Source organism: Leucopleurus acutus (assembly GCF_964270905.1).
Source record: "Leucopleurus acutus genome assembly, chromosome: 18".
Classification (NCBI taxonomy): domain Eukaryota; kingdom Metazoa; phylum Chordata; class Mammalia; order Artiodactyla; family Delphinidae; genus Leucopleurus; species Leucopleurus acutus.
This window is the reverse complement of record NC_139160.1, coordinates 16,694,876-16,720,054: the sequence shown is the minus strand read 5'-3', so window position 1 is coordinate 16,720,054 and position 25,179 is coordinate 16,694,876. Positions and strand designations below refer to the sequence as shown.

The 25,179-nt window shown below is 39.3% G+C and overlaps 1 protein-coding gene across 5 annotated transcripts in view; it reads left to right on the top strand.

Annotated features, from left to right (window-relative positions):
- Positions 1 to 25,179, top strand: part of RNASEH2B (ribonuclease H2 subunit B) — an 84,340-nt gene that overhangs the window by 41,055 nt on the left and 18,106 nt on the right. For all 5 annotated transcript variants that reach the window (XM_082859655.1, XM_082859654.1, XM_082859653.1 and 2 more), the window contains 4 exons: positions 4,206 to 4,270; positions 5,896 to 6,001; positions 8,423 to 8,504; positions 17,036 to 17,078. In XM_082859655.1, coding sequence (XP_082715781.1) covers positions 4,206 to 4,270; positions 5,896 to 6,001; positions 8,423 to 8,504; positions 17,036 to 17,078 — 296 coding nt within the window. The remainder of the gene's footprint in view (positions 1 to 4,205; positions 4,271 to 5,895; positions 6,002 to 8,422; positions 8,505 to 17,035; positions 17,079 to 25,179) is intronic.

Below are 25,179 nucleotides of genomic sequence, written 5' to 3'. Positions count from 1 at the left end.
TAAAGAAATTATGGCATTGGTATAAGCTTAAATAGATAGATAAATGGAACCAAATAGAACAGAAGTAGACCCACATTTATGTAGCCAATTGTTTTTTTTTTCCAACAGTGTCAAGATAATTTAATGGGAGAAAGGATAATCTTTTCAACAAATAACCAGGAAAAATTGGATATCCATATGAAAAACAATTAACATTAACTCTCACCTCAGAGTCATACAGAAAAATTAACTTGAAATGGATCAATAATTTAAATGCAAAAATGAAAACTATTGAATTTCTGGAAGAAGCCACAGAAGAAAACCTTTGTGACCTTGAGGATTGGCAAAGATTTCATAGGACACAAAAACTACTAACCATACAAAAAAATTATAAATTACATATCATTAAAATTAATATCTTCTGGTCTTTGAAAGATACTATTAAGAAAAGAAGACAAGTCACAGTTGGAAGAAAATATTTATATGACATATATCTGATAAAAGATATATATAAATGTAAAAGGAACTCTTTTAACACAATAATAAGATGATATCCGGCCCTGTAGAAAAATCAGCAAAAGGTTTGAACAGACTTCACAAAAGAAGATTTATGAATAAGGCACATGAAAAGATGTTCAATATCATTAGTCATCAGAAAAATGTAAATTAAAATCACAGGGAAATACCACTGATATCCACCAGAGTTGCTAAAATAAAACAGACAGACACTACCAGTAAGTTATGGAACAACGGGAACTCACCTGCCTGGCTAGTGGAAGCATAAAATGGTCAAACCATTTGACAATTTCTTACGACTCAGTAATGCTACTCCTAGGTATTTGCCCAAGAGTTATGAAGACATATGTCCATACAAAGATTTGTGCAAGAATGTTCAGAGCAACTTTTTCAAAATAGCCCAAAACTGGAAACAATCTAAATGCCCTTCAGTAGGTGAGTGGGTATACAAAACATGGGATATCCATACACAGGATACTACTCCATAATACAAAGGAAAGAGCTATTGCTAGCTGCAGCAAAATGGAAGAATCTCACAGAAATTGTGTTGAGCAAAAGAAGAGGGTCACAAAAAAGTACTTACTGTATGATTCCATTCCTATGATGTTCTAGAATAAAGCAAAAACAATTCTGTAATCATAGCAGATCAGTGGTTACCTGAGGTCTGGATAGGGGTGAGAGAATTGACTGTAAGCTCAGGGGAACTTCTTGGGCTGGTGGTTACATGACTGTATGTAGACATTTGGCCATACTCCTCAAATTGTAAACCAAAAATGGGTGTGTTAATCATACGAACATTATTCCTAAATACAGTTGTTTTTTTTAAAAAATGAAGTAGAACTGATCCAGCACAAGAAGCTAAGCCTCCTGATTTCAGACACAGTTTGTTTTGGGGTTTTTTTGTTTGTTTGTTTTGATTCTTCCTCCCTCGTTGTTCTCTACAAGATAATGTTGGCTCCTTCCTGTCTCCCACGGAATCCAGTGGGAAGCAAGGCAGGAGTGACTCAAGCCTGGGCGACCAGGAAGGTGATTTGGGAGGAAGATGACACACAGAGCCTCAGCTCGGGGCTCTGGGCTTCCTGGATGGGTTTAGTCTTGCTAAGACAGGATGAAGTCATGCCCAGAGAGAGATACAAGTTGGCGTCCAAGGAGGAGGCAGTGGAGCCGGAAAAGAGTCAGAGGAAAAGCCATTAGAGATGCAGAACGACCAAGAGAAAGGTTGTATAGGTCCATGGTGGAGAGTCTTTTCCCATAAGGAATAGGGGCGGAAGTACTGAGTGGGGTGAGGACTAATTGATCTCAGTAAAATGAACACCAGATGCACGGCTTTGAAGTCAGGTTGGGAAGGAATCCATGCTCCTGTTTACCAGCTCAGTGACTTTGGACAATTTATTTAACTTCACTCAAACCTAATTTTTTAATATGGGGACAAATAGTAGTTTTTACCTGAGATTCATTCTGAGCATTCAGTGAGAAACTGTGTATGAAGAACTTAGCACAGGCCTGACTATACGTTAGACTCTGATGTTATTATCATTAACAAGTTATAATTTAATTTTTTCATAACTAATACTAAGTATTTGATGTGTGCCAGGTGTTGTGCCATCACCTCATTCAATAGGTGACTTCCTGAGGTGACATCGTGCGCTGGGGGTGTAGGAGCCCCAGCAGTACGGCTCATAGCCTGGTCTCCACTTCTTCTGAACCAGCATTTCCAGAGGGAAAGAAGGGGCCTGCAAGGGGCTCAGAGAGTGAACGAGAGGGAGGAAAGCTATGGCAGGTTGTAGAATGTCCTTTCAGGAAATTTGGAGGTAGAGACAAGAGACAAGTGAGTGGCAGAGTCAAGGTGGGATTCCTGGGAGAGACCTGACCACTGAGCCTCTATCGAGATTGTCTCAGGCAATGATCAGAACGTCTGAGACTCATTCAGCAGCATACATGTTCTAAGTGACTGCTGTATGCTCTTAGAATTCTCCCTATTTTTGTACAAAGAAATATTATATCACCTCCAGGGAGGCTGAGTCTAGCCTCATCTGCCTTGGTTCCACAGCACGCTGTTTGCCAAGCAGTCCTGGCTCCAGGAGAGCAGGCATTGCGCCTTGGAATTCTCAAACTTCTGGCAATGCCAGAAGTGGGTCCCTCATTTTCATTATTCCAGTGACGTGTCCTGAGGAGATGGGTGCAAAGGTCCAGCACCCACTCCATCCACCTCCTATTGCCCACAGTGTTGACGACCACAGGCTGAAATGGGGAGGAAATGTGCAAGAGCTCAGGCCAGCCCTTCCCCATACCAACCGTTCAGTGAAACTTCAAGCAGTTTAACAGATTGCTGAAAACCACCCCTGAACAAGCAGTTTCCGTTTCCCACCATGATCATGAGGAAAGAGAAAGCGTCATTCTGTGTAATTCAAGCAGAGTCACATGTGGCGAGTTTGCATCTGGTCGTGGGAATTCCAGTGGTCACAAAGGTAACTCCTGCATGGAGGCGGGAGGCCGGAGTGGAAGAGCTGCGTCTGCTGACTGCACAGAAAGCAAGAAACCCTGTGAATGAAGTGTTACCAAGGAAATAACGGCTTAATATCATATACCATGTATGACATTAAGTCGTTAGATTACATAAAGCTAGCTGGATTGTGAGGAGAGGAAGTATAATTTATATGAGATGAAACTTTTATCTCCATAAAGGGCCAGATTGAGCCTATCGTTACTCTAAATTCCCCTGAAATAGCTATGGCTATATTGGTAATACATTGCAAGATAGATATATCTTTTCTTCTTTCTCCACTAATCCCACCAGAACAGCTCTAAATAGTTAACAAGATTCTTTTCCTGAATGAATGCAATGAACTTCATAGGCACCTGCATTTAGCTTCAATTTTCTTTCTTGAGATTTCCGTTTTTATTTTACAAAAGGAGTCTTTCATTGAAAACATTGAGGTGAGCTTAAAATTATTCAGAAAAATTAAGATTGCTCGGTATGTTAATTTGCTGAGTTTTAAAAATTACCTTTTGAGACAATGACTAGATTTATTGTGGTGACCATTTCAGAATGTGTATAAATATCAAATCACTACACCTGAAACTTAATATGATATTGTATGTCAGTTATACTTCAATTAAAAAATTACCTTTCCTCCAGATTTATCTGTAGAATTGTTTTCAGTTTTATTGAGAAATAATTGACATATATTACTGTGTAGGTTTAAGTTGTACAAAATGATGGTTTGATTTACATATATTTTGAAATGACTATCAGTAGATTTAGTTAACATCCACCATCTCGTATAGATACAATAAAAAGAAGGGGAAAAAAATTTCTCCCGATAAGGACAGTTTGTATAATTTGATAACTTTCTTAAATTTCCACTCATTTAATAGTTGGTTGAGATCTGAGGTATCCCAGTTCTGTTTAGGGATTTTTTTTAATGTCTCAAGTATGTTCCCAGGGTTATAAATTGAGTTTTTCAAAAGTGTAAAATATTAGGATTTTTTTTTTTTTTTGACCACACCTCACGGCTTATGGGACCTTAGTTCACCAACTAGAGATTGAACCCAGGCCCTTGCAGTAAAAGCAGAGTCCAAACCACTGGACTGACAGGGAATTCCCTGAAATATTTTAAAACTGTTATCTTGTATACGATATAAACTTACGAGTTTATTTTTTGTTTAATCCACTGCACTGTCTTTTTTTTTCTTTTAATTTAATCCAGAAATAGACAAGAAGAAATATTACAAGTACAGCAAAGAGAAGACATTAAAATGGCTGGAAAAAAAGGTACGGTACCTCTCCAATGCCTTGTGGCAGAAAGAGTTTAATGCTCCTTTTTAAACATATTTAGAGAAGGTAGTAAGCCTGACCCCAAAGACCATCTTGAACATCAACTGCAAGAGAGAAGCTGTACAAAGACCTCCAAGTGGAAGAAGAATCTTTGGCTTTTCATTCTCCCTAATTCATGTATCGTTTTAGCTTGATGTGTTCCTTTGACCTGCATCCCCATTTCCCTGTGGTCCTCACCAGTGAGAATGAAGAAGTTCTTGCTATTTGTTGGTGTAGACTTGAGTCTTTCAAGCCAGGTGATACCAGGGCTACGTGCACTTGATGCTGTCAGTCCTATAGGCGTCTCAGAGGTCGACGTTGCTCACACATGACCCACAGGGGACCAGGCAGATGGGATTCAGGCTTAGTGTCTGGATGCTGAAGAGGGGTCATCTTCCAGGCAAACCCTGTATCTTAGTGATCCTAAGAATTAGACCAATATAAGGTCTTGGGCAGTGTTTTTCAAATCGATTTAGTGGGTCACAATCAGTATTTCTCTTAGAATGGAATGGAATAGAATAGGATAGGATGTATTAAAAGATAGCACAGAGTATGGGCAAGTATTAAGTATGACTGTATGAAACGTACTTATATATGTTTTGGGGTATTGGGTTGCTGTGTATTTCTTATTATGGGTATAGTAAAGGAAAAAACAAAAAAGCTACTGGTCTAAGGATATTGCACACTTTCACCGTGACAAAGAATCTCGCCAGACCAGATCTATGGATGACAAAGTTTTTGTAAGTTCAGTGGATACCAGTTCTAGTACTGATTCCTAAGATTCTCTTCTCTCTTGTATGTGAAAAACATGTTTGTAATATCATGTTACTGAGCACATTGGGAACTTGGGAACATAGAAATGAACCTTGCAGAATTAATCAGGTTCTTATGTACAGAGTGGTGAAAAGATTTGAAAAGTACCCATGTTTCACTTTTCATTTGCTTTAATGGTAAGTAGTATTTGCATTAGTCGAATTCTGTGTAGGTGAAGAATGAGAAGTACTGAGCAGAAACTTGGCATTTTGTTTTTGCTCTTAGCAAATGATAATGACACAAAATAGCAAAGTGAGGTTTATGTTTATTGATTGTGTTTCCTTTCTTAAATTCCTAGGAAGTGAGAAATTTATATTATTTATTCTATTTAGAAAATCATTACATATAAGCTTTGTGCCATTTTCTGTACTAAGAGCTTAACGTACATTAACTCATTTAATCCTCACAACAGTACTATGAGATAGGTACTATCTTTATCCCCCTCTCATAGATAGAGGCACAGAGAGGTTAAGTAACTAGCCCATGGTCACAGAGCAAACCCAAGCAGCCTGCCTCCAGAGTCAGTGCTCTCATATTGTGTAGGCCTTAGGAAGTCCATGTACTGAGCTCATCCCGTAGTGCTGTTACTACCCTTCACCTTTCTTCAGATGTGCAGCTATCTCTCATCTTGTGATATCTGGTGAAGGTATTTCTAGATCCTCAACTACTTCTTCCTGGATCTTAACTGGATTGAGGACTGTCTGGAAAGTCATGGGGTTTCTAAAGTTAGTTGAAAATACCCTGATATTCCCCTTTCGTTTATTTCATAGGTTAATCAGACTATGGCAGCGTTAAAAACCAATAATGTAAATGTCGGTGCCCGGGTACAGTCTACTGCATTTTTCTCTGGTGACCCGGTTTCCAGTGACAAGGAAGGTAAGTAAATCATTTCATCAGAAATTATTTTTGTCTGGAGTAAGTTGCTGACCAGAGTAAATGCCAGTCTTATGATTTTAAAATCTTAATGTCTCAGAAGCTTCACATTCTTGCCGATGTGTTCTCGTAGATCTTGTGGCAGGTGTGCATTTTATTTCAGAACCAAGTAGTACTTCTGCCTTAGTTCACTTCTTTCACTAATTGATACTTAAATCATTCATTCGAGAAATATATATTTTGTGCTAACAGTAATAACAGCCCTAACAACCCTGGCTATCATTTATTGAGGGTGTGTTGTGTGCCAAGCCTTTTACTAAGCTGCCAGTGTGCACACATTAGCCCATCTGACCCTCCATCTAAGTCTCATTTTACAGTGAGAGTCCTGAGGCTGTGTCCAAAGTCACACAGCTAGTAAATGGTAGAGCTGAGCTACTAATGGAGCTTGCCTGACTCTTAAGCCCACACTCATAACCTTCCTGTTGTACTGTTCGTGTGGCACCAGGATTTCCAATGAGCTGTATCTGTTTGCATCTTACTCTCAAGAAGCATAGGTCCTACTGTAGGTCTCAGTATTTTGATTTTAGATGAAACTTTATTCAATTGGCAGTTTTTTCTTTTAGGTTATTAAGGTAAATTTTTTGCTTTTTTACAGTGTAGTGTCCTCTTATTTTTATATGTGTAGTTGAATAAAAACAGCTATCTAATACAATTAACTTTCTGAAATGGTAGGACAGACATTATTTTGACTTTAAGCTCCAATTCAGTGTTCCCCTGTTCCAGTATACAACTCCAAAACATCAGAGTTTCATCATTAAAAAAAAAAAAAAAAAAGAACTAGGAACGGTGGCCTGTTGGTAATTCAGGCAATCTTCGACTCGCAGAAATCCACCTTACAGTACGTTGTACATATAGATAATAGCTGGCTTCTGCCATTCTGGGAGTGGTAGACTTGCCCTTGACATCTGAGTTTACCAGCTATCAGTGTCTTTGATTGGCTTTAACAAAAGAAGAGAAGGGACTGAGTCAAATGGCTGGACAGATAGACAGATGCATGGATGGATGGATGGATGGATGGATGGATGGATGGATGGATGGATAAAACCATAGATTTTTGTTAAAGTAGGAGAAGGGGTGTTAGAGGTTATTTAGACAGATCTTCTCATTTTAAAAATGAAAACCTGTGGTCTTAGAGAAGCAGATGACTTATTCAAGGTCACCCATCCTAGCTAGCAGGCCAGGTCTTCTGCTCTGAGGCCAGTGTTTGTACCAATCTCTAAATATGAGTCTGGGCTTGGCTACATGACCATTTAGGTTCCCAGCCATAACGTAAGCTTTATACTCTGCATTCTTTCCTTTTTTAGATCTTTAGCTTGATATGCTACCAGAAGAAGCAAACAGATGATATATTGGCTTTCTTAAAATAACTTTCTTTGTCTATTCATGACTCATTAGATAATTACTAACTCAGAACCATGAGCATATTTTAAGAAGGGTCCAGTGATAACTTTCAGTTCTGTGCTGGCAGTGAAAATCTCTTACTGAAGACTTTTTGAGAATGAGGTGGACCAGGCAGCAGTCACTTCCTAAGTAATACTGAGGCAAATTGTTATCCTAACGTTGAAGGTAGAAGAGAAAGGAAAAAAAGAAGAAAATGAATATCCCAGCAACAAACCTGGGATATTGCTTTTGGTAGTTTATATCCCCTTGTGATTATCCCATCTATTAAGTTTGATTATCCCCTAGTATTCTACAAAAAATACTGAATTAAGGAACAGAGCTTTAAAACAGATTTTCTCTTACGTTCTGTATTTAATTGATACCAGAGTTTCATTTTAGTACTGAGAATCCAAATACTTTAGAAGTAATGATTATACTCTCTGCTGAGTTTTGTTTTTTTCTGTTTTTTAAGGCATTTTATTAGTTTGGGGGTATATATAACATTCAGGACTCTTATAAAGCAAGTACTTAATAGAGACATATCATGTATTATTTCTCTTAAATGAGCATACTCATTTACTGTTAAATAATTAGATTTATTTTATATTGAAACAGACCTAGAAAAGATTAGTCTTTTAAAAAGACATGAATATTTCATATTGTTACATCTGATTTTTGAACTTTATCTGTATTCAAGGGCCTCAGCTAAGAAAAGAACCCTGAGTTTTTACCTGTTATTTAGTGGGCATCTACTGTATTGTGCTTGATTATCTCATCATATCTTTGATATCATCCTACATATCCATCCATCAGATTACCCCACTACTGTGACAGATAGATATGAGCATCCCCGTTTCACAAAAAAAAGCTTAAGTGACTCTCTAAGGCCAGACAGTGCCAGAATTTGAACTCTGGTCAATTTGACTGTAAAACTACCATAATTATTACTAATTTTTTTTTCATTCTCCATTCTATTTCTTTCAGAGGATTATATTTGTTATGCCCATGGTCTGATATCGGATTACATCCCTAAAGAATTGAGTGATGACTTATCTAAATATTTAAAGTAAGTGTGGTTCAGCTTTAGTCATAACTAAGCATAATTGTGCTTCTTGGTTTCCAAGAAATAGGGTTTCTTTATGGCTTATATCACTTTTTCTGATAAGAGATTATTCGTGAGTTATGTCATAGACTGTATGATTTGGAGGTGATTTTTAATGGATAGTTTTTTGATTGGAACAAGCTGATTTAATGGATACTAGTTGTAGGAACCCCTGAGTGTTAGGATTGGGGTTATCGGTTGTTTTGATATTAGAGGGTAAACTGTGTTAAAATTTTATCCCCAGCCAGACTTAACTGATTTGGTTCGTGGGAAAGAAAGAGTAGAATGGCAGAATAGAATATTTTTGAAAGTTATATTTAAAGGTTTTGTACCATTTTTATTATCATTAGATGTTCACTAAGTATTTTTATTATGCCCAACACTTGGAACTCAATGAAGAATGAAGCACAATCTGTGTCTTTGAGGGGGAAGAAGGGTTTGAGAATGACCTGATTTGTGTTCCTTCCTTCATAATGATCTTTAATAAAATATAAAGACTTTATCTTAGGCTGAAAAAAATGTTTATTTTCTGTATTTTAGCAACTGTTGTTCAGATTTCATGTGTGTGATGATTTAATAGCCTTTCCTGATTCTTATAATAATTTTTTCCTCTGATACATGAATATAAGATGACTTTTTAATAGATACAGTTGCTGTTTTTAGCAAATTGCATCTTAGGTCCTACTTTAAAAAAACAGTTAGTAGATACTGGTTTCTGTAGTATAGTAATATAGTATGTTGAAAGCCTGCTTTGAATTGATAAACATATCCTTCTGTTTAATATTTTCCTGGATTTCTTTGTACCTGCTTATCTTGTTAGAGACTTTATGGCTTTGTATTCCATTTTTTTAATATTATTTTTCTAACATCTTTATTGGAGTATAATTGCTTTACAATGGTGTGTTAGTTTCTGCTTTACAACAAAATGAATCAGTTATATATATACATATGTTCGCATATCTCTTCTCTCTTGCGTCTCCCTCCCTCCCACCCTCCCTATCCCACCCCTCCAGACGGTCACAAAGCACTGAGCTGATCTCCCTGTGCTATGCGGCTGCTTCCCACTAGCTATCTACCTTACGTTTGGTAGTGTATATATGTCCATGCCTCTCTCTCGCTTTGTCACAGCTTACCCTTCCCCCTCCCCATATCCTCAAGTCCATTCTCTAGTAGGTCTGTGTCTTTATTCCTGTCTAACCCCTAGGCTCTTCATGACTTTTTTTTTTCTTAAATTCCATATATCTGTGTTAGCATATGGTATTTGTCTCTCTCTTTCTGACTTAACTTCACTCTGTATGACAGACTCTAGGTATATCCACCTCATTACAAATAGTTCAATTTCGTTTCTTTTTATGGCTGAGTAATATTCCATAGTATATATGTGCCACATCTTCTTTATCCATTCATCCGATGATGGACACTTAGATTGTTTCCATCTCCGGGCTATTGTAAATAGAGCTGCAGTGAACATTTTGGTACATGACTCTTTTTGAATTATGGTTTTTTCAGGGTATATGCCCAGTAGTGGGATGGCTGGGTCATATGGTAGTTCTATTTGTAGTTTTTTAAGGAACCTCCATACTGTTCTCCATAGTAGCTGTATCAATTTACATTCTCACCAACAGTGAAAGAGGGTTCCCTTTTCTCCACACCCTCTCCAGCATTTATTGTTTCTAGATTTTTTGATGATGGCCATTCTGACTGGTGTGAGATGATATCTCATTGTAATTTTGATTTGCATTTCTCTAATGATTAGTGATGTTGAGCATTCTTTCATGTGTTTGTTGGCAGTCCGTATATCTTCTTTGGAGAAATATCTATTTAGGTCTTCTGCCCGTTTTTGGATTGGGTTGTTTGTTTTTTTGTTATTAAGCTGCATGAGCTGCTTATAAATTTTGGAGATTAATCCTTTGTCAGCTGCTTCATTTGCAAATAATTTTCTCCCATTCTGAGGGTTGTCTTTTGGTCTTGTTTATGGTTTCCTTTGCTGTGCAAAAGCTTTGAAGTTTCATTAGGTCCCATTTGTTTATTTTTGTTTTTATTTCCATTTTTCTAGGAGGTGGGTCAAAAAGGATCTTGCTGTGATTTATGTCATAGAGTGTCCTATGTTTTCCTCTAAGAGTTTGATAGTTCCTGGCCTTACATTTAGGTCTTTAATCCATTTTGAGCTTATTTTTGTGTATGGTGTTAGGGAGTGATCTAATTTCATACTTTTACATGTACCTGTCCAGTTTTCCCAGCACCACTTACTGAAGAGGCTGTCCTTTCTCCACTGTACATTCCTGCCTCCTTTATCAAAGATAAGGTGACCATATGTGCGTGGGTTTATCTCTGGGCTTTCTATCCTGCTCCATTGATCTATCTGTTTTTGTGCCAGTACCATACTGTCTTGATTACTGTAGCTTTGTAGTATACCCTAAAGTCAGGGAGCCTGATTCCTCCAGCTGCGTTTTTCATTCTCGACATTGCTTTGGCTATTCGGGGTCTTTTGTGTTTCCATACAAGTTGTGAAATTTTTTGTTCTAGTTTTGTGAAAAATGCCAGTGGTAGTTTGATAGGGATTGCATTGAATCTGTAGATTGCTTTGGGTAGTAGAGTCATTTTTACAATGTTGATTCTTCCAATCCAAGAACATGGTATATCTCTCCATCTATTTGTAGCGTCTTTAATTTCTTTCATCAGTGTGTTATAATTTTCTGCATATAGGTCTTTTGTCTCCTTAGGTAGGTTTATTCCTAAATATTTTATTCTTTTTGTTGCAATGGTAAATGGGAGTGGTTTCTTGATTTCACTTTCAGATTTTTCATCATTAGTATATAGGAATGCCAGAGATTTCTGTGCATTAATTTTGTATCCTGCTACTTTACCAAATTCATTGATTAGCTCTAGTAGTTTTCTGGTAGCATCTTTAGGATTCTGTATGTATAATATCATGTCATCTGCAAACAGTGACAGCTTTACTTTTTCTTTTCCGATTTGGATTCCTTTTATTTCCTTTTCTTCTCTGATTGCTGTGGCTAAAACTTCCAAAACTATGTTGAATAACAGTGGTGAGAGTGGGCAACCTTGTCTTGTTCCTGATCTTAGTGGAAATGCTTTCAGTTTTTCACCATTGAGGACAACGTTGGCTGTGGGTTTGTCATATATGGCCCTTATTATGTTGAGGAAAGTTCCCTCTGCCTACTTTCTGGAGGTTTTTTATCATAAATGGGTGTTGAATTTTGTCAAAAGCTTTTCTGCATCTATTGAGATGATCATATGGTTTTTCTTTTTCAGTTTGTTAATATGGTGTATCATGTTGATTGATTTGCGTATATTGAATCCTTGCATTCCTGGAATAAACCCCACTTGATTATGGTGTATGATCCTTTTAATGTGCTGTTGGATTCTGTTTGCTAGTATTTTGTTGAGGATTTTTGCATCTATGTTCATCAGTGATATTGGTCTGTAGTTTTCTTTCTTTGTGACATCCTTGTCTGGTTTTGGTATCAAGGTGATGGTGGCCTCGTAGAAGGAATTTGGGAGTGTTCCTCCCTCTGCTATATTCTGGAAGAGTTTGAGAAGGATAGGTGTTAGCTCTTCTCTAAATGTTTGATAGAACTCGCTTGTGAAGCCGTCTGGTCCTGGGCTTTTGTTTGTTGGAAGATTTTTAATTACAGTTTCAATTTCAGTGCTTGTGATTGGTCTGTTCATATTTTCAATTTCTTCCTGATTCAGTCTTCACAGGTTGTGCATTTCTAAGAATTTGTCCATTTTTTCCAGGTTGTCCATTTTATTGGCATAGAGTTGCTTGTAGTAATCTCTCATGATCTTTTGTATTTCTGCAGTGTCAGTTGTTACTTCTCCTTTTTCATTTCTAATTTTATTGATTTGAGTCCTCTCCCTCTTTTTCTTGATGAGTCTGGCTAATGGTTTATCAATTTTGTTTATCTTCTCAAAGAACCAGCTTTTAGTTTTATTGATCTTTGCTATTGTTTCCTTCGTTTTTTTTTCATTTATTTCTGCTCTGATCTTTATGATTTCTTTCCTTCTGCTAACTTTGGGGTGTTTTTGTTCTTCTTCCTCTAATTGCTTTTGGTGCAAGTTTAGGTTGTTTATTTGAAATGTTTCCTGTTTCTTAAGGTAGGCTTGTATTGCTATAAACTTCCCCCTTAGAACTGCTTTTGCTGCATCCCATAGGTTTTGGGTCATCGTGTCTCCACTGTCATTTGTTTCTAGGCATTTTTTAATTTCCTCTTTGATTTCTTCAGTGATCACTTCGTTATTAAGTAGTGTATTGTTTAGCCTCCATGTGTTTGTATATTTTACAGATCTTTTCCTGTAATTGATATCTAGTCTCATAGCGTTGTGGTCAGAAAAGATACTTGATACAACTTCGATTTTCTTAAATTTACCAAGGCTTGATTTGTGACCCAAGATATGATCTGTCCTGGAGAATGTTCCATGAGCACTAGAAAAAAATGTGTATTCTGTTGTTTTTGGATGGAATGTCCTATAAATATCAATTAAGTCCATCTTGTTTAATGTATCATTTAAAGCTTGTTTTTCCTTATTTATTTTCATTTTGGATGATCTGTCCATTGGTGAAAGTGGGGTGTTAAAGTCCCCTACTATGAATGTTTTACTGTCTTTTTCCCCTTTTATGGCTGTTAGTATTTGCCTTATGTATTGAGGTGCTCCTATGTTGGGTGCATAAATATTTACAATTGTTATATCTTCTTCTTGGATTGATCCCTTGATCATTATGTAGTGTCCTTCTTTGTCTCTTCTAATAGTCTTTAAAGTCTTATTTTGTCTGATATGAGAATTGCTACTCCAGCTTTCTTTTGGTTTCCATTTGCATGAAATACCTTTTTCCATCCCCTTACTTTCAGTCTGTAAGTGTCTCTAGGTCTGAAGTGGGTCTCTTGTAGACAGCAAATATATGGGTCTTCTTCTTGTATCCATTTCAGCCAATCTGTGCCTTTTGGTAAATGTAGCATTTAGTCCATTTACATTTAAGGTAATTATTGATATGTATGTTCCTATTCCCATTTTCTTAATTGTTTTGGGTTCGTTACTGTAGGTCTTTTCCTTCTCTTGTGTTTCTTGCCTAGAGAAGTTCCTTTAGCAGTTGTTGTAGAGCTGGTTTGGTGGTGCTGAACTCTCTCAGCTTTTGCTTGGCTGTAAAGGTTTTAATTTCTCCATCAAATCTGAATGAGATCCTTGCTGGGTAGAGTAATCTTGGTTGCAGGTTTTTCTCCTTCATCAGTTTAAATATGTCCTGCCACTTCCTTCTGGCTTGCAGAGTTTCTGCTGAAACATCAGCTGTTAACCTTATGGGGATTCCCTTGTGTGTTATTTGTTGTTTTTCCCTTGCTGCTTTCAATATTTCTTTGTATTTAATTTTTGACAGTTTGATTAATATGTGTCTTGGTGTATTTCTCCTTGGATTTATCCTGTATGGGACTCTCTGTGCTTCCTGGACTTGATTAACTATTTCCTTTCCCATATTAGGGAAGTTTTCGACTATAATCTCTTCAAATATTTTCTCAGTCCCTTTCTTTTTCTCTTCTTCTTCTGGAACACCTATAATTCGAATGTTGGTGCATTTAATGTTGTCCCAGAGGTCTCTGAGACTGTCCTCAGTTCTTTTCATTCTTTTTTCTTTATTCTGCTCTGCAGTAGTTATTTCCACTATTTTATCTTCCAGGTCACTTATCCGTTCTTCTGCCTCAGTTATTCTGCTATTGATCCCATCTAGAGTATTTTTCATTTCATTTATTGTGTTGTTCATCATTGTTTGTTTCATCTTTAGTTCTTCTAGGTCCTTGTTAAATGTTTCTTGCCTTTTCTCTATTCTATTTCCAAGATTTTGGATCATCTTTACTATCATTATTCTGAATTCTTTTTCAGGTAGACTGCCTATTTCCTCTTCATTTGTTAGGTCTGGTGGGTTTTTATCTTGCTCCTTCATCTGCTGTGTGTTTTTCTGTCTTCTCATTTTGCTTATCTTACTGTGTTTGGTGTCTCCTTTTTGCAGGCTGCACGTTCGTAGTTCCCGTTGTTTTTGGTGTCTGTCCCCAGTGGCTAAGGTTGGTTCAGTGGGTTGTGTAGGCTTCCTGGTGGAGGGGACTAGTGTCTGTGTTCTGGTGGATGAGGCTGGATCTTGTCTTTCTGGTGGGCAGGTCCACGTCTGGTGGTGTGTTTTGGGGTGTCTGTGGACTTACTATGATTTTAGGCAGCCTCTCTGCTAATGGGTGGGGTTGTGTTCCTGTCTTGCTAGTTGTTTGGCATAGGATGTTCAGCACTGTAGCTTGCTGGTCGTTGAGTGAAGCTGGGTGATAGTGTTGAGATGGAGATTTTTGGGAGATTTTTGCCGTTTGATATTATGTGGAGCTGGGAGGTCTCTTTTGGACCAGTGTCCTGAAGTTGGCTCTCCCACCTCAGAGGCACAGCACTGACTCCTGGTTGCAGCACCAAGAGCCTTTCATCCGCACGGCTCAGAATAAAAGGGAGAAAAAGTAGAAAGAAAGAGTTAGTAGAAGTAGAAAGAAAGAAAGGAGGGAGGGAAGGAGGGAGGGAGGGAGGAAGGAAGGAAGGAGGGAAGGAAGGAAGGATAAAAAGAAAGTGATAAAATAAAATAAAGATAAAATATAATAAAGTTATTAAAATAAAAAAATAATTATTAAGAGAAAAAAAAAAAGAGGGATAGAGCCCTAGGACAAATGGTAGAAGCAAAGCTATACAGACAAAATCTCAGACAGAAGCATACACATACACACTCACAAAAAAAGGAAAAGGGGGAAAAATCATAAATCTTGCTCTCAAAGTCCACCTCCTCAATTTGGGATGATTCGTTGTCTATTCATGTATTCCACAGATGCAGGTACATCAAGTTGATTGTGGAGCTTTAATCCGCTGCTTCTGAGGCTGCTGGGAGAGATTTCCCTTTCTCTTCTTTGTTCTCACAGCTCCCAGGGGCTCAGCTTTGGATTTGGCCCCACCTCTGCGTGTAGGTCTCCGGAGGGCGTCTGTTCTTTGCGCAGACAGGACGGGGTTAAAGGAGCAGCTGACTCGGGGGCTCTGGCTCACTCAGGCCGGGGGGAGGGAGGGGCACGGAGTGCGGGGTGAGCCTGCGGCGGCAGAGGCCGGCGTGACGTTTCACCAGCCTGAGGTGCGCCGTGCGTTCTCCCGGGGAAGTTGTCCCTGGATCCCGGGACCCCGGCAGTGGCTGGCTGCACAGGCTCCCCGGAAGGGGGGTGTGGATAGTGACCTATGCTCGCACACAGGCTTCTTGGTGGCAGCAGCAGCAGCCTTAGCATCTCCTGCCCGTCTCTGGGGTCCGCGCTTTTAGCTGCGGCTCGCGCCTGTCTCTGGAGCTCCTTTAAGCAGTGCTCTTAATCCCCTCTCCTCGCGCACCAGGAAACAAAGAGGGAAGAAAAAGTCTCTTGCCTCTTCGGCAGGTCCAGACTTTTCCCCGGACTTCCTCCTGGCTAGCCGTGGCGCACTAACCCCCTGCACGCTGTGTTCACGCCGCCAACCCCAGTCCTCTCCCTGTGCTCCGACCGAAGCCATGCCTCAGCTCCCAAGTGCGCCTGCCCTGGCGGGTGAGCAGACAAGCCTCTCGGGCTGGTGAGTGCCGGTCGGCACCGATCCTCCGTGCAGGAATCTCCCCGCTTTGCCCTCCACACCCCTGTTGCTGTGCTCTCCTCCGCGGCTCCGAAGCTTCCCCCTCTGCCTCCCGCAGTCTCCGCCCATAAAGGGGCTTTCTAGTGTGTGGAAACCTTTCCTCCTTCACAGCTCCCTCCCACTGGTGCAGGTCCCGTCCGTATCCTTTTGTCTCTGTTTATTCTTTTTTCTTTTGCCCTACCCAGCTATGTGGGGGATTTCTTGCCTTTTGGGAGGTCTGAGGTCTTCTGCCAACGTTCCGTAGGTGTTCTGTAGGAGCTGCTCCACGTGTAGATGTATCCCTGGTGTATCTGTGGGGAGGAAGGTGATCTCCGTGTCTTACTCCTCCGCCATCTTCCCGGAAGCACTCCCTATTTTTTTTATATTCTTTACTGCTGAAATTTTTAAGTTTTGGTTAAAGACTTGAGGAGAAAGATATGTCAATTAAACTCTAATACAAGAAAAGTAAAGTTTGTATGACTTTTTGTCAACAGTTAAAATAATTTTCACTTTTGTATATATTCTAGATTCATCATTTATGATGAAAAAATACAGTACCAAAATGCAAATTTTTAGAGGCTAAAGAAAAGCAATTCCATTTCAGCAAATGACTTCTCATTTTGTTCTTTCTCAGACAATTCCAATACTTAGAATTAAGGAGGCAAATGAACATTTATTCACTTAGAAAAATTTCACTCTTTCCACTGAGGTGATTGAACATTAAGATATATGGAGGTGAAACTACTAGATGAAAGTAGGACTTACTAAGTCTGAAGTTGGCCCAGTTTTTCTGTTTGCTTGTCTATGAAAAACCATGACTATGATTTTTATTTTTTACTCCTCAGGCTTCCAGAACCTCCAGCTTCAGTGCCAAGCCCTCCATCAAAGGTAAGAAGCTGTGACTAAGCTATCTTTGGAGGACTTAGAAAAATATTATACTTTTGCCACATAAATTTAGTTTAGTGTATTTTAAAACATACTTCATTCAACTTATGTGGCATAAAGATTATACTGGGTTCTTCATCAGTATTTTTATTTCTGTGGCTTTTACGTGAATGATAAAGTGCTGTGAGAATCAAAGAGTTGATTTTAGCTGGATACCTATGTCAAAATATTAAAGAAGTATAATTAAAATTAAGTCTTCTTGAGTGAGCTAGATCCTGTAATTAACTTTATTAATCACCAGGAATACTCTAGAACTAAAACTCATTTTTCCAAATATAATTGTCATGGGCACAAAGGCACATAGAGCATGATTTTTGCAACACAGAGAAGCTATCAGTGGGAAACCTTTCCCCTTCCAGATGTTCTCAAACTGCCACCCACAGCTCCTCTGCACTGTGGGCTATGGCCTAGGTTTGTCTCCCAGATATAGGGAGTAGAGAAGCCAGCTATAAACCACACTTGAGAGCAAAGAGTAGCATCCCGAAGTCCAGGCGTGATCGCAGACCAGTGAGCGCTGCTCAGACACAGGGAAGTAAACACGTGCAACAGCTTGTCAGTGAGGGCATTCTCCTGCCAGAAGAGTAATGAGTGCTTTGCAAATGAATGTAAGGTGGGTGTTAAACAACTTTCCTTTTTCCCTGCTTTCGAGGTGACCAACATACTCAGGATTTTTTTTTTTTTAACATCTTTATTGGGGTATAATTGCTTTACAATGGTGTGTTAGTTTCTGCTTTATAACAAAGTGAATCAGTTATACATATACATATGTTCCCATATCTCTTCCCTCTTGCGTCTCCCTCCCTCCCACCCTCCCTATCCCACCCCTCCAGGCTGTCACAAAGCACCGAGCCTATATCCCTGTGCCATGCGGCTGCTTCCCACTAGCTATCTGCCTTACATTTGTTAGTGTGTATATGTCCATGACTCTCTCTCGCCCTGTCACAGCTCACCCTTCCCCCTCCCCATAACCTCAAGTCCATTCTCTAGGAGGTCTCTGTCTTTATTCCTGCCTTACCCCTAGGTTCTTCATGACATTTTTTTTTTCTTAAATTCCATATATATGTGTTAGCATACGGTATTTGTCTTTTTCTTTCTGACTTACTTCACTCTGTATGACAGACTCTAGGTCTATCCACCTCATTACAAATAGCTCGATTTCGTTTCTTTTTATGGCTGAGTAATATTCCATTGTATATATGTGCCACATCTTCTTTATCCATTCATCCCATGATGGGCACTTAGGTTGTTTCCATCTCCGGGCTATTGTAAATAGAGCTGCAATGAGCATTTTGGTACATGACTCTTTGAATTTCGGTTTTCTCAGGGTATATGCCCAGTAGTGGGATGGCTGGGTCATATGGTAGTTCTATTTGTAGTTTTTTAAGGAACTGTTCTGTTCTCCATAGTGTTCTCCATAGTGGCTGAACCAATTCACATTCCCATACTGTTCTCCATAGTGGCTGAACCAATTCACATTCCCATACTGTTCTCCATAGTGGCTGAACCAATTCACATTACCATACTGTTCTCCATAGTGGCTGAACCAATTCACATTCCCACCAGCAGTGCAAGAGTGTTCCCTTTTCTCCACACCCTCTCCAGCATTTATTGTTTCTAGATTTTTTGATGATGGCCATTCTGACTGGTGTGAGATGATATCTCATTGTAGTTTTGATTTGCATTTCGCTAATGATTAGTGATGTTGAGCATTCTTTCATGTGTTTGTTGGCAGTCTGTATATCTTCTTTGGAGAAATGTCTATTTAGTCTTCTGCCCATTTTTGGATTGGGTTGTTTGTTTTCTTGTTATTGAGCTGCATGAGCTGCTTGTAAATTTTGGAGATTAATCCTTTGTCGGTTGCTTCATGTGCAAATATTTTCTCCCATTCTGAGGGTTGTCTTTTGGTCTTGTTTATGGTTTCCTTTGCTGTGCAAAAGCTTTGAAGTTTCATTAGGTCCCATTTGTTTATTTTTGTTTTTATTTCCATTACTCTACGAGGTGAATCAAAAAAGATCTTGCTGTGATTTATGTCAAAGAGTGTTCTTCCTATTTTTTCCTCTAAGAGTTTGATAGTTTCTGGCCTTACATTTAGGTCTTTAATCCATTTTGAGCTTATTCTTGTGTATGGTGTTAGGGAGTGATCTAATCTCATACTTTTACATGTATCTGTCCAGTTTTCCCAGCACCACTTATTGAAGAGGCTGTCCTTTCTCCACTGTGCATTCCTGCCACCTTTGTCAAAGATAAGGTGACCATATGTGCGTGGGTTTATCTCTGGGCTTTCTATCCTGTTCCATTGATCTATCTTTCTGTTTTTGTGCCAGTACCATACTGTCTTGTTTACTGTAGCTTTGTAGTATAGTCTGAAGTCAGGGAGCCTGATTCCTCCTGCTCCTTTTTTCGTTCTCGAGATTGCTTTGGCTATTCAGGGTCTTTTGTGTTTCCATACAAATTGCGAAATTTTTTGTTCTAGTTCTGTGAAAAATGCCAGTGGTAGTTTGATAGGGATTGCATTGAATCTGTAGATTGCTTTGGGTAGTAGAGTCATTTTTACAATGTTGATTCTTCCAATCCAAGAACATGGTATATCTCTCCATCTATTTGTATCATCTTTAATTTCTTTCATCAGTGTGTTATAATTTTCTGCATATAGGTCTTTTGTCTCCTTAGGTAGGTTTATTCCTAGATATTTTATTCTTTTTGTTGCAGTGGTAAATGGGAGTGGTTTCTTGATTTCACTTTCAGATTTTTCATCATTAGTGTATAGGAATGCCAGAGATTTCTGTGCATTAATTTTGTATCCTGCTACTTTACCAAATTCATTGATTAGCTCTAGTAGTTTTCTGGTAGCATCTTTAGGATTTTCTATGTATAGTATCATGTCATCTGCAAACAGTGACAGCTTTACTTCTTCTTTTCCGATTTGGATTCCTTTTATTTCCTTTTCTTCTCTGATTGCTGTGGCTAAAACTTCCAAAACTATGTTGAATAACAGTGGTGAGAGTGGGCAACCTTGTCTTGTTCCTGATCTTAGTGGAAATGCTTTCAGTTTTTCACCATTGAGGATGATGTTGGCTGTGGGCTTGTCATATATGGCCTTTATTATGTTGAGGAAAGTTCCCTCTATGCCTACTTTCTGCAGGGTTTTTATCATAAATGGGTGTTGAATTTTGTCAAAAGCTTTCTCTGCATCTATTGAGATGATCATATGGTTTTTCTCCTTCAGTTTGTTAATATGGTGTATCACATTGATAGATTTGCGTATATTGAAGAATCCTTGCATTCCTGGAATAAACCCTACTTGATCATAGTGTATGATCCTTTTAATGTGCTGTTGGATTCTGTTTGCTAGTATTTTGTTGAGGATTTTTGCATCTATGTTCATCAATGATATTGGCCTGTAGTTTTCTTTCTTTGTGACATCCTTGTCTGGTTTTGGTATCAAGGTGATGGTGGCCTCGTAGAAGGAATTTGGGAGTGTTCCTCCCTCTGCTATATTTTGGAAGAGTTTGAGAAGGATAGGTGTTAGCTCTTCTCTAAATGTTTGATAGAATTCGCTCGTGAAGCCGTCTGGTCCTGGGCTTTTGTTTGTTGGAAGATTTTTAATCACAGTTTCAATTTCAGTGCTTGTGATTGGTCTGCTCATATTTTCTATTTCTTCCTGATTCAGTCTTGGCAGGTTGTGCATTTCTAAGAATTTGTCCATTTCTTCCAGGTTGTCCATTTTATTGGCATAGAGTTGCTTGTAGTAGTCTCTTAGGATGCTTTGTATTTCTGCGTTGTCTGTTGTAACTTCTCCTTTTTCATTTCTAATTTTATTGATTTGAGTCCTCTCCCTCTTTTTCTTGATGAGTCTGGCTAATGGTTTATCAATTTTGCTTATCTTCTCAAAGAACCAGCTTTTAGTTTATTAATGTTTGCTATTGTTTTCTTTGTTTCTATTTCATTTATTTCTGCTCTGATCTTTATGATTTCTTTCCTTTTGCTAATTTTGGGTTTTGTTTTTTCTTCTTTCTCTAGTTGCTTTAGGTGTAAGTTTAGATTGTTTATTTGAGATTTTTCTTGTTTCTTGAGGTAGGCTTGTATAGCTATAAACTTCCCTCTTAGAACTGCTGTTGCTGCATCCCATAGGTTTTGGATCATAGTGTTTTCATTGTCATTTGTCTCTAGGTATTTTTTGATCTCCTCTTTGATTTCTTCAGTGATCTCTTGGTTATTTAGTAATGTATTGTTTAGCCTCCATGTGTTTTTGTTTTTTACGTTTTTTTCCCTGTAATGCATTTCTAATCTCATAGCCTTGTGGTCAGAAAAGATGCTTGATATGATTTCAGTTTTCTTAAATTTACTGAGGCTTGATTTGTGACCCAAGATGTGATCGATCCTGGAGAATGTTCCATGGGCACTTGAGAAGACAGTGTAATCTGCTGTTTTGGGATGGAATGTCCCATAAATATCAATTAAATCTATCTGGTCTGTTGTGTCATTTAAAGCTTCTGTTTCCTTATTTACTTTCATTTTGGATGATCTGTCCATTGGTGATAAAGTTCCCCACTATTATTGTGTTACTGTCGATTTCCTCTTTCATAGCTGTTAGCAGTTGCCTTATGTATTAAGGTGCTCCTATGTTGGGTGCATATATATTTGTAATTGTTATATCTTCTTCTTGGATTGATCCCTTGATCATTATGTAATGTTCTTCCTTGTCTCTTGTAACATTCTTTACTTTAAAGTCTGTTTTATCTGATATGAGTATAGCTACTCCAGCTTTCTTTTGATTTCCATTTGCAGGAATATCTTTTTCCATCCCCTCAGTTTCAGTCTGTATGTGTCCCTAGGTCTGAAGTGGGTCTCTTGTAGACAGCATATATATGGGTCTTGTTTTTGTATCCATTCAGCAAGCCTCTGTCTTTTGGTTGGAGCATTTAATCCATTCACGTTTAAGGTAATTATTGATATGCATGTTCCTATTACCATTTTCTTAATTGTTTTGGGTTTGTTTTTGTAGGCCCTTTTCTTCTTTTGTGTTTCCCACTTAGAGAAGTTCCTTTAGCATTTGTTGTAGGGCTGGTTTGGTGGTGCTGAATTCTCTTAGCTTTTGCTTGTCTGTAAAGCTTTTGATTTCTCCTTCCAATCTGGATGAGATCCTTGCCGGGTAGAGTAATCTTGGTTGTAGGTTCTTCCCTTTCATCACTTTAAGTATATCATGCCACTCCCTTCTGGCTTGTAGAGTTTCTGCTGAGAAATCAGCCATTAACCTTATGGGAGTTCCCTTGTGTGTTATTTGTCATTTTTCCCTTGCTGCTTTTAATAAATTTTCTTTGTCTTTAATTTTTGCCAGTTTGATTACTGTGTGTCTTGTCTTGATTACTGCTGCGCTTCCTGGACTTGGGTAGCTATTTCCTTTCCCATGTTAGGGAAGTTTTCGACTATAATCTCTTCAAATATTTTCTCTGGTCCTTTCTCTCTCTCTTCTCCTTCTGGGACCCATATAATGCGCATGTTGTTGCATTTAATATTGTCCCAGAGGTCTCTTCGGCTGTCTTCATTTCTTTTCATTCTTTTTTCTTCTGTTCCACAGCAGTGAATTCCACCATTCTGTCTTCCAGGTCACTTATCCATTCTCCTGCCTCAGTTATTCTGCTATTGATTCCTTCTAGTGTAGTTTTCATTTCAGTTATTGTATTGTTCATCTCTGTTTGTTTGTTCTTTAATTCTTCTAGGTCTTTGTTAAACATTTCTTGCATCTTCTCGATCTTTGCCTCCATTCTTTTTCCGAGGTCATGGATCATCTTCACTATCAATATTCTGAATTCTTTTTCTGGAAGGTTGCCTATCTCCACTTCATTTAGTTGTTTTTCTGGGGTTTTATCTTTTTACTTCATCTGGTACATAGCCCTCTGCCCTTTCATCTTGTCTGTCTTTCTGTGAATGTGGTTTTTGTTCTACAGGCTGCAGGCCTGTTGTTCTTGCTTCTGCTGTCTGCCCTCTGGTGGATGAGGCTATCTCTGGTCCGTATTGTTAAAGACAGTGAAGGCCATATCCATAAGAAGGTTGAGAGGGGTTTGGGGACCCACGGCAAGCTTTTGCAGCTTCCTATGGATGTCAGGGGCCGAATGGTAAATGAAGTAAGTTGCAAGCACAATGCGTCCCTCAAAAGCATCTGGGTCCACATTTGTATACTTTCTGAGGGAATCTACCAGCCAGGCCCGAAATAGGGCTGGATTTTTGTCCTCACCTTGGGCGATCTCTTAAACCTCATCATAGTTGACAGGTTTAATTATGCGCTGGTGTCTCATCCCTTCAGTGAGGCAAAGGATCATGTGGTCTCTTCTAGGGATACTAGGTTGGCCTAGTTCATAGTCCCAATTGGGATCAATCAGTGGCACTGCTGTCATGCCCACAGGGTAATAATTGGGTTGGACAGTGTATAATCCATCAGCATATGCTTGAGCATGCACCCAAATACAGGTCTTTTCGTCACGGGTGCTGCAGTGGGAAATGGCAACATTCAGGTCCTTCCAAATAAGGTTGTAGGAAAGCATTAGTCCCTGGAATTCTTCAGTGAACTGGCTAGGATCCTCTGAGAATCGGCCTAAGTGAGTGCAGCACTGGTTGAGGTCAGACAAAGAAAGGGGGTGCAGACTCTGGTCATTCCCTGAGGTCTGCCTGTTGCTTCTTAGAGGGGGCAAAGGAGCTCTGGCTGCACTTCTGGTATGGAAGGATAAAGAGGCTTATATGGTGCTGGAGGGGCTGAAGGTGGCGAAAGAGGACTTGGGTCTTCTGTCCGAGACTTATTTTCCTGCAGAGATACTACCAGAGGGGGTTTTTGAATAGTTTGAACAGGTCCCAACCTGCAAGGTTCCCTAACACAGGACTTGCATAGCTCCAGGTTCTCTCTTAGGGCCATAAGGGCCTGAACATAAGGAATCTCTGTCCGTTTTCCATGCCTTTCGCAAAAAAATTCTAACTGTACGATGGTATTATAGTGGAGGCTTCCATTTTCTGGCCAGATCTCATCATCCTCAAGTTTATACTGGGGCCAGGCTCTATTACAGAAGAAGATGAGCTTTTCCTGTTTAAAAAAATCTAGAGAAAACTTGTCCCAGTGACTTAGAATGCACCCTGAGGGGTGAATCCTTGGGGATGGAGGAGATGCTCCCCACTGATCCTTCAGGGAGAGAGGGCTCCCGTAAAAGAGAGGAGCACTACAGTTAGGATGTCCCTTTAGGGGTTCCCTCTGTCAGGACTGGCTACAGGCATCCCTGTTCACCTAGTCCTGTCAACTTTGGCCAATGTCAGGGTAGTTAGTGGCCCTGCCACATGGCAACTCTGCCAGCCCCAGAGTGCTGGGGCCTGTGTCCTATCCTGACAGCTCTGGTACCCAGGATGAACGACCTTCCTGAGGGTTTCTCTGTAGATTCTCTGACCATTGAGTAATCCATGTGTTCCAGGGTGTATTCCCCTGGAACAGATGTCTTCATAGTTCCAGGAGCTATTTAGGTCCCAGTCCCCTTTCTCTAAAAGGGTGGTCAGGATCTGAAAACAGGCACTGGCCACTAAGGGAGGTGGTATGTAGGACTGTGTACAAGCCTCCTTTCTATTATCTAGAGAAGTCTTAATTTCCTTTCATTTACAGTCCAAGTAAGGCTGCATTTTATATTTCCACAAAGTTGAACCTGATCATAGTTAATCAAATGGTCCGTGTCCCTGGCTGCCTGTGAAAATGGCTGGAAACTTTTCTTGACATGCCCTATGCATATGCAATAGTGAAATATGTAGGACCTAGCAGCTAGGTTGGAAAACGCCTGACAAATTTCTTCCCCCCATTTCCAAGGAAGTAATAAGAGCAAGATAGAGACACAGAGACAAAGATAGTCAGACATAAGTGGACCTAAAATAATCCTGTGGGGATAGCCACAGGGAAAGGGAGGGTGTTATGTTTTAAGCTTGTGTGCCTAAAAACGTTACATGGAAGTTGTTTTAAGGTGGGTGGACAGACCTATCTTCTCTCTAGTCCCTTCCATGACCCACATATCCTTACACG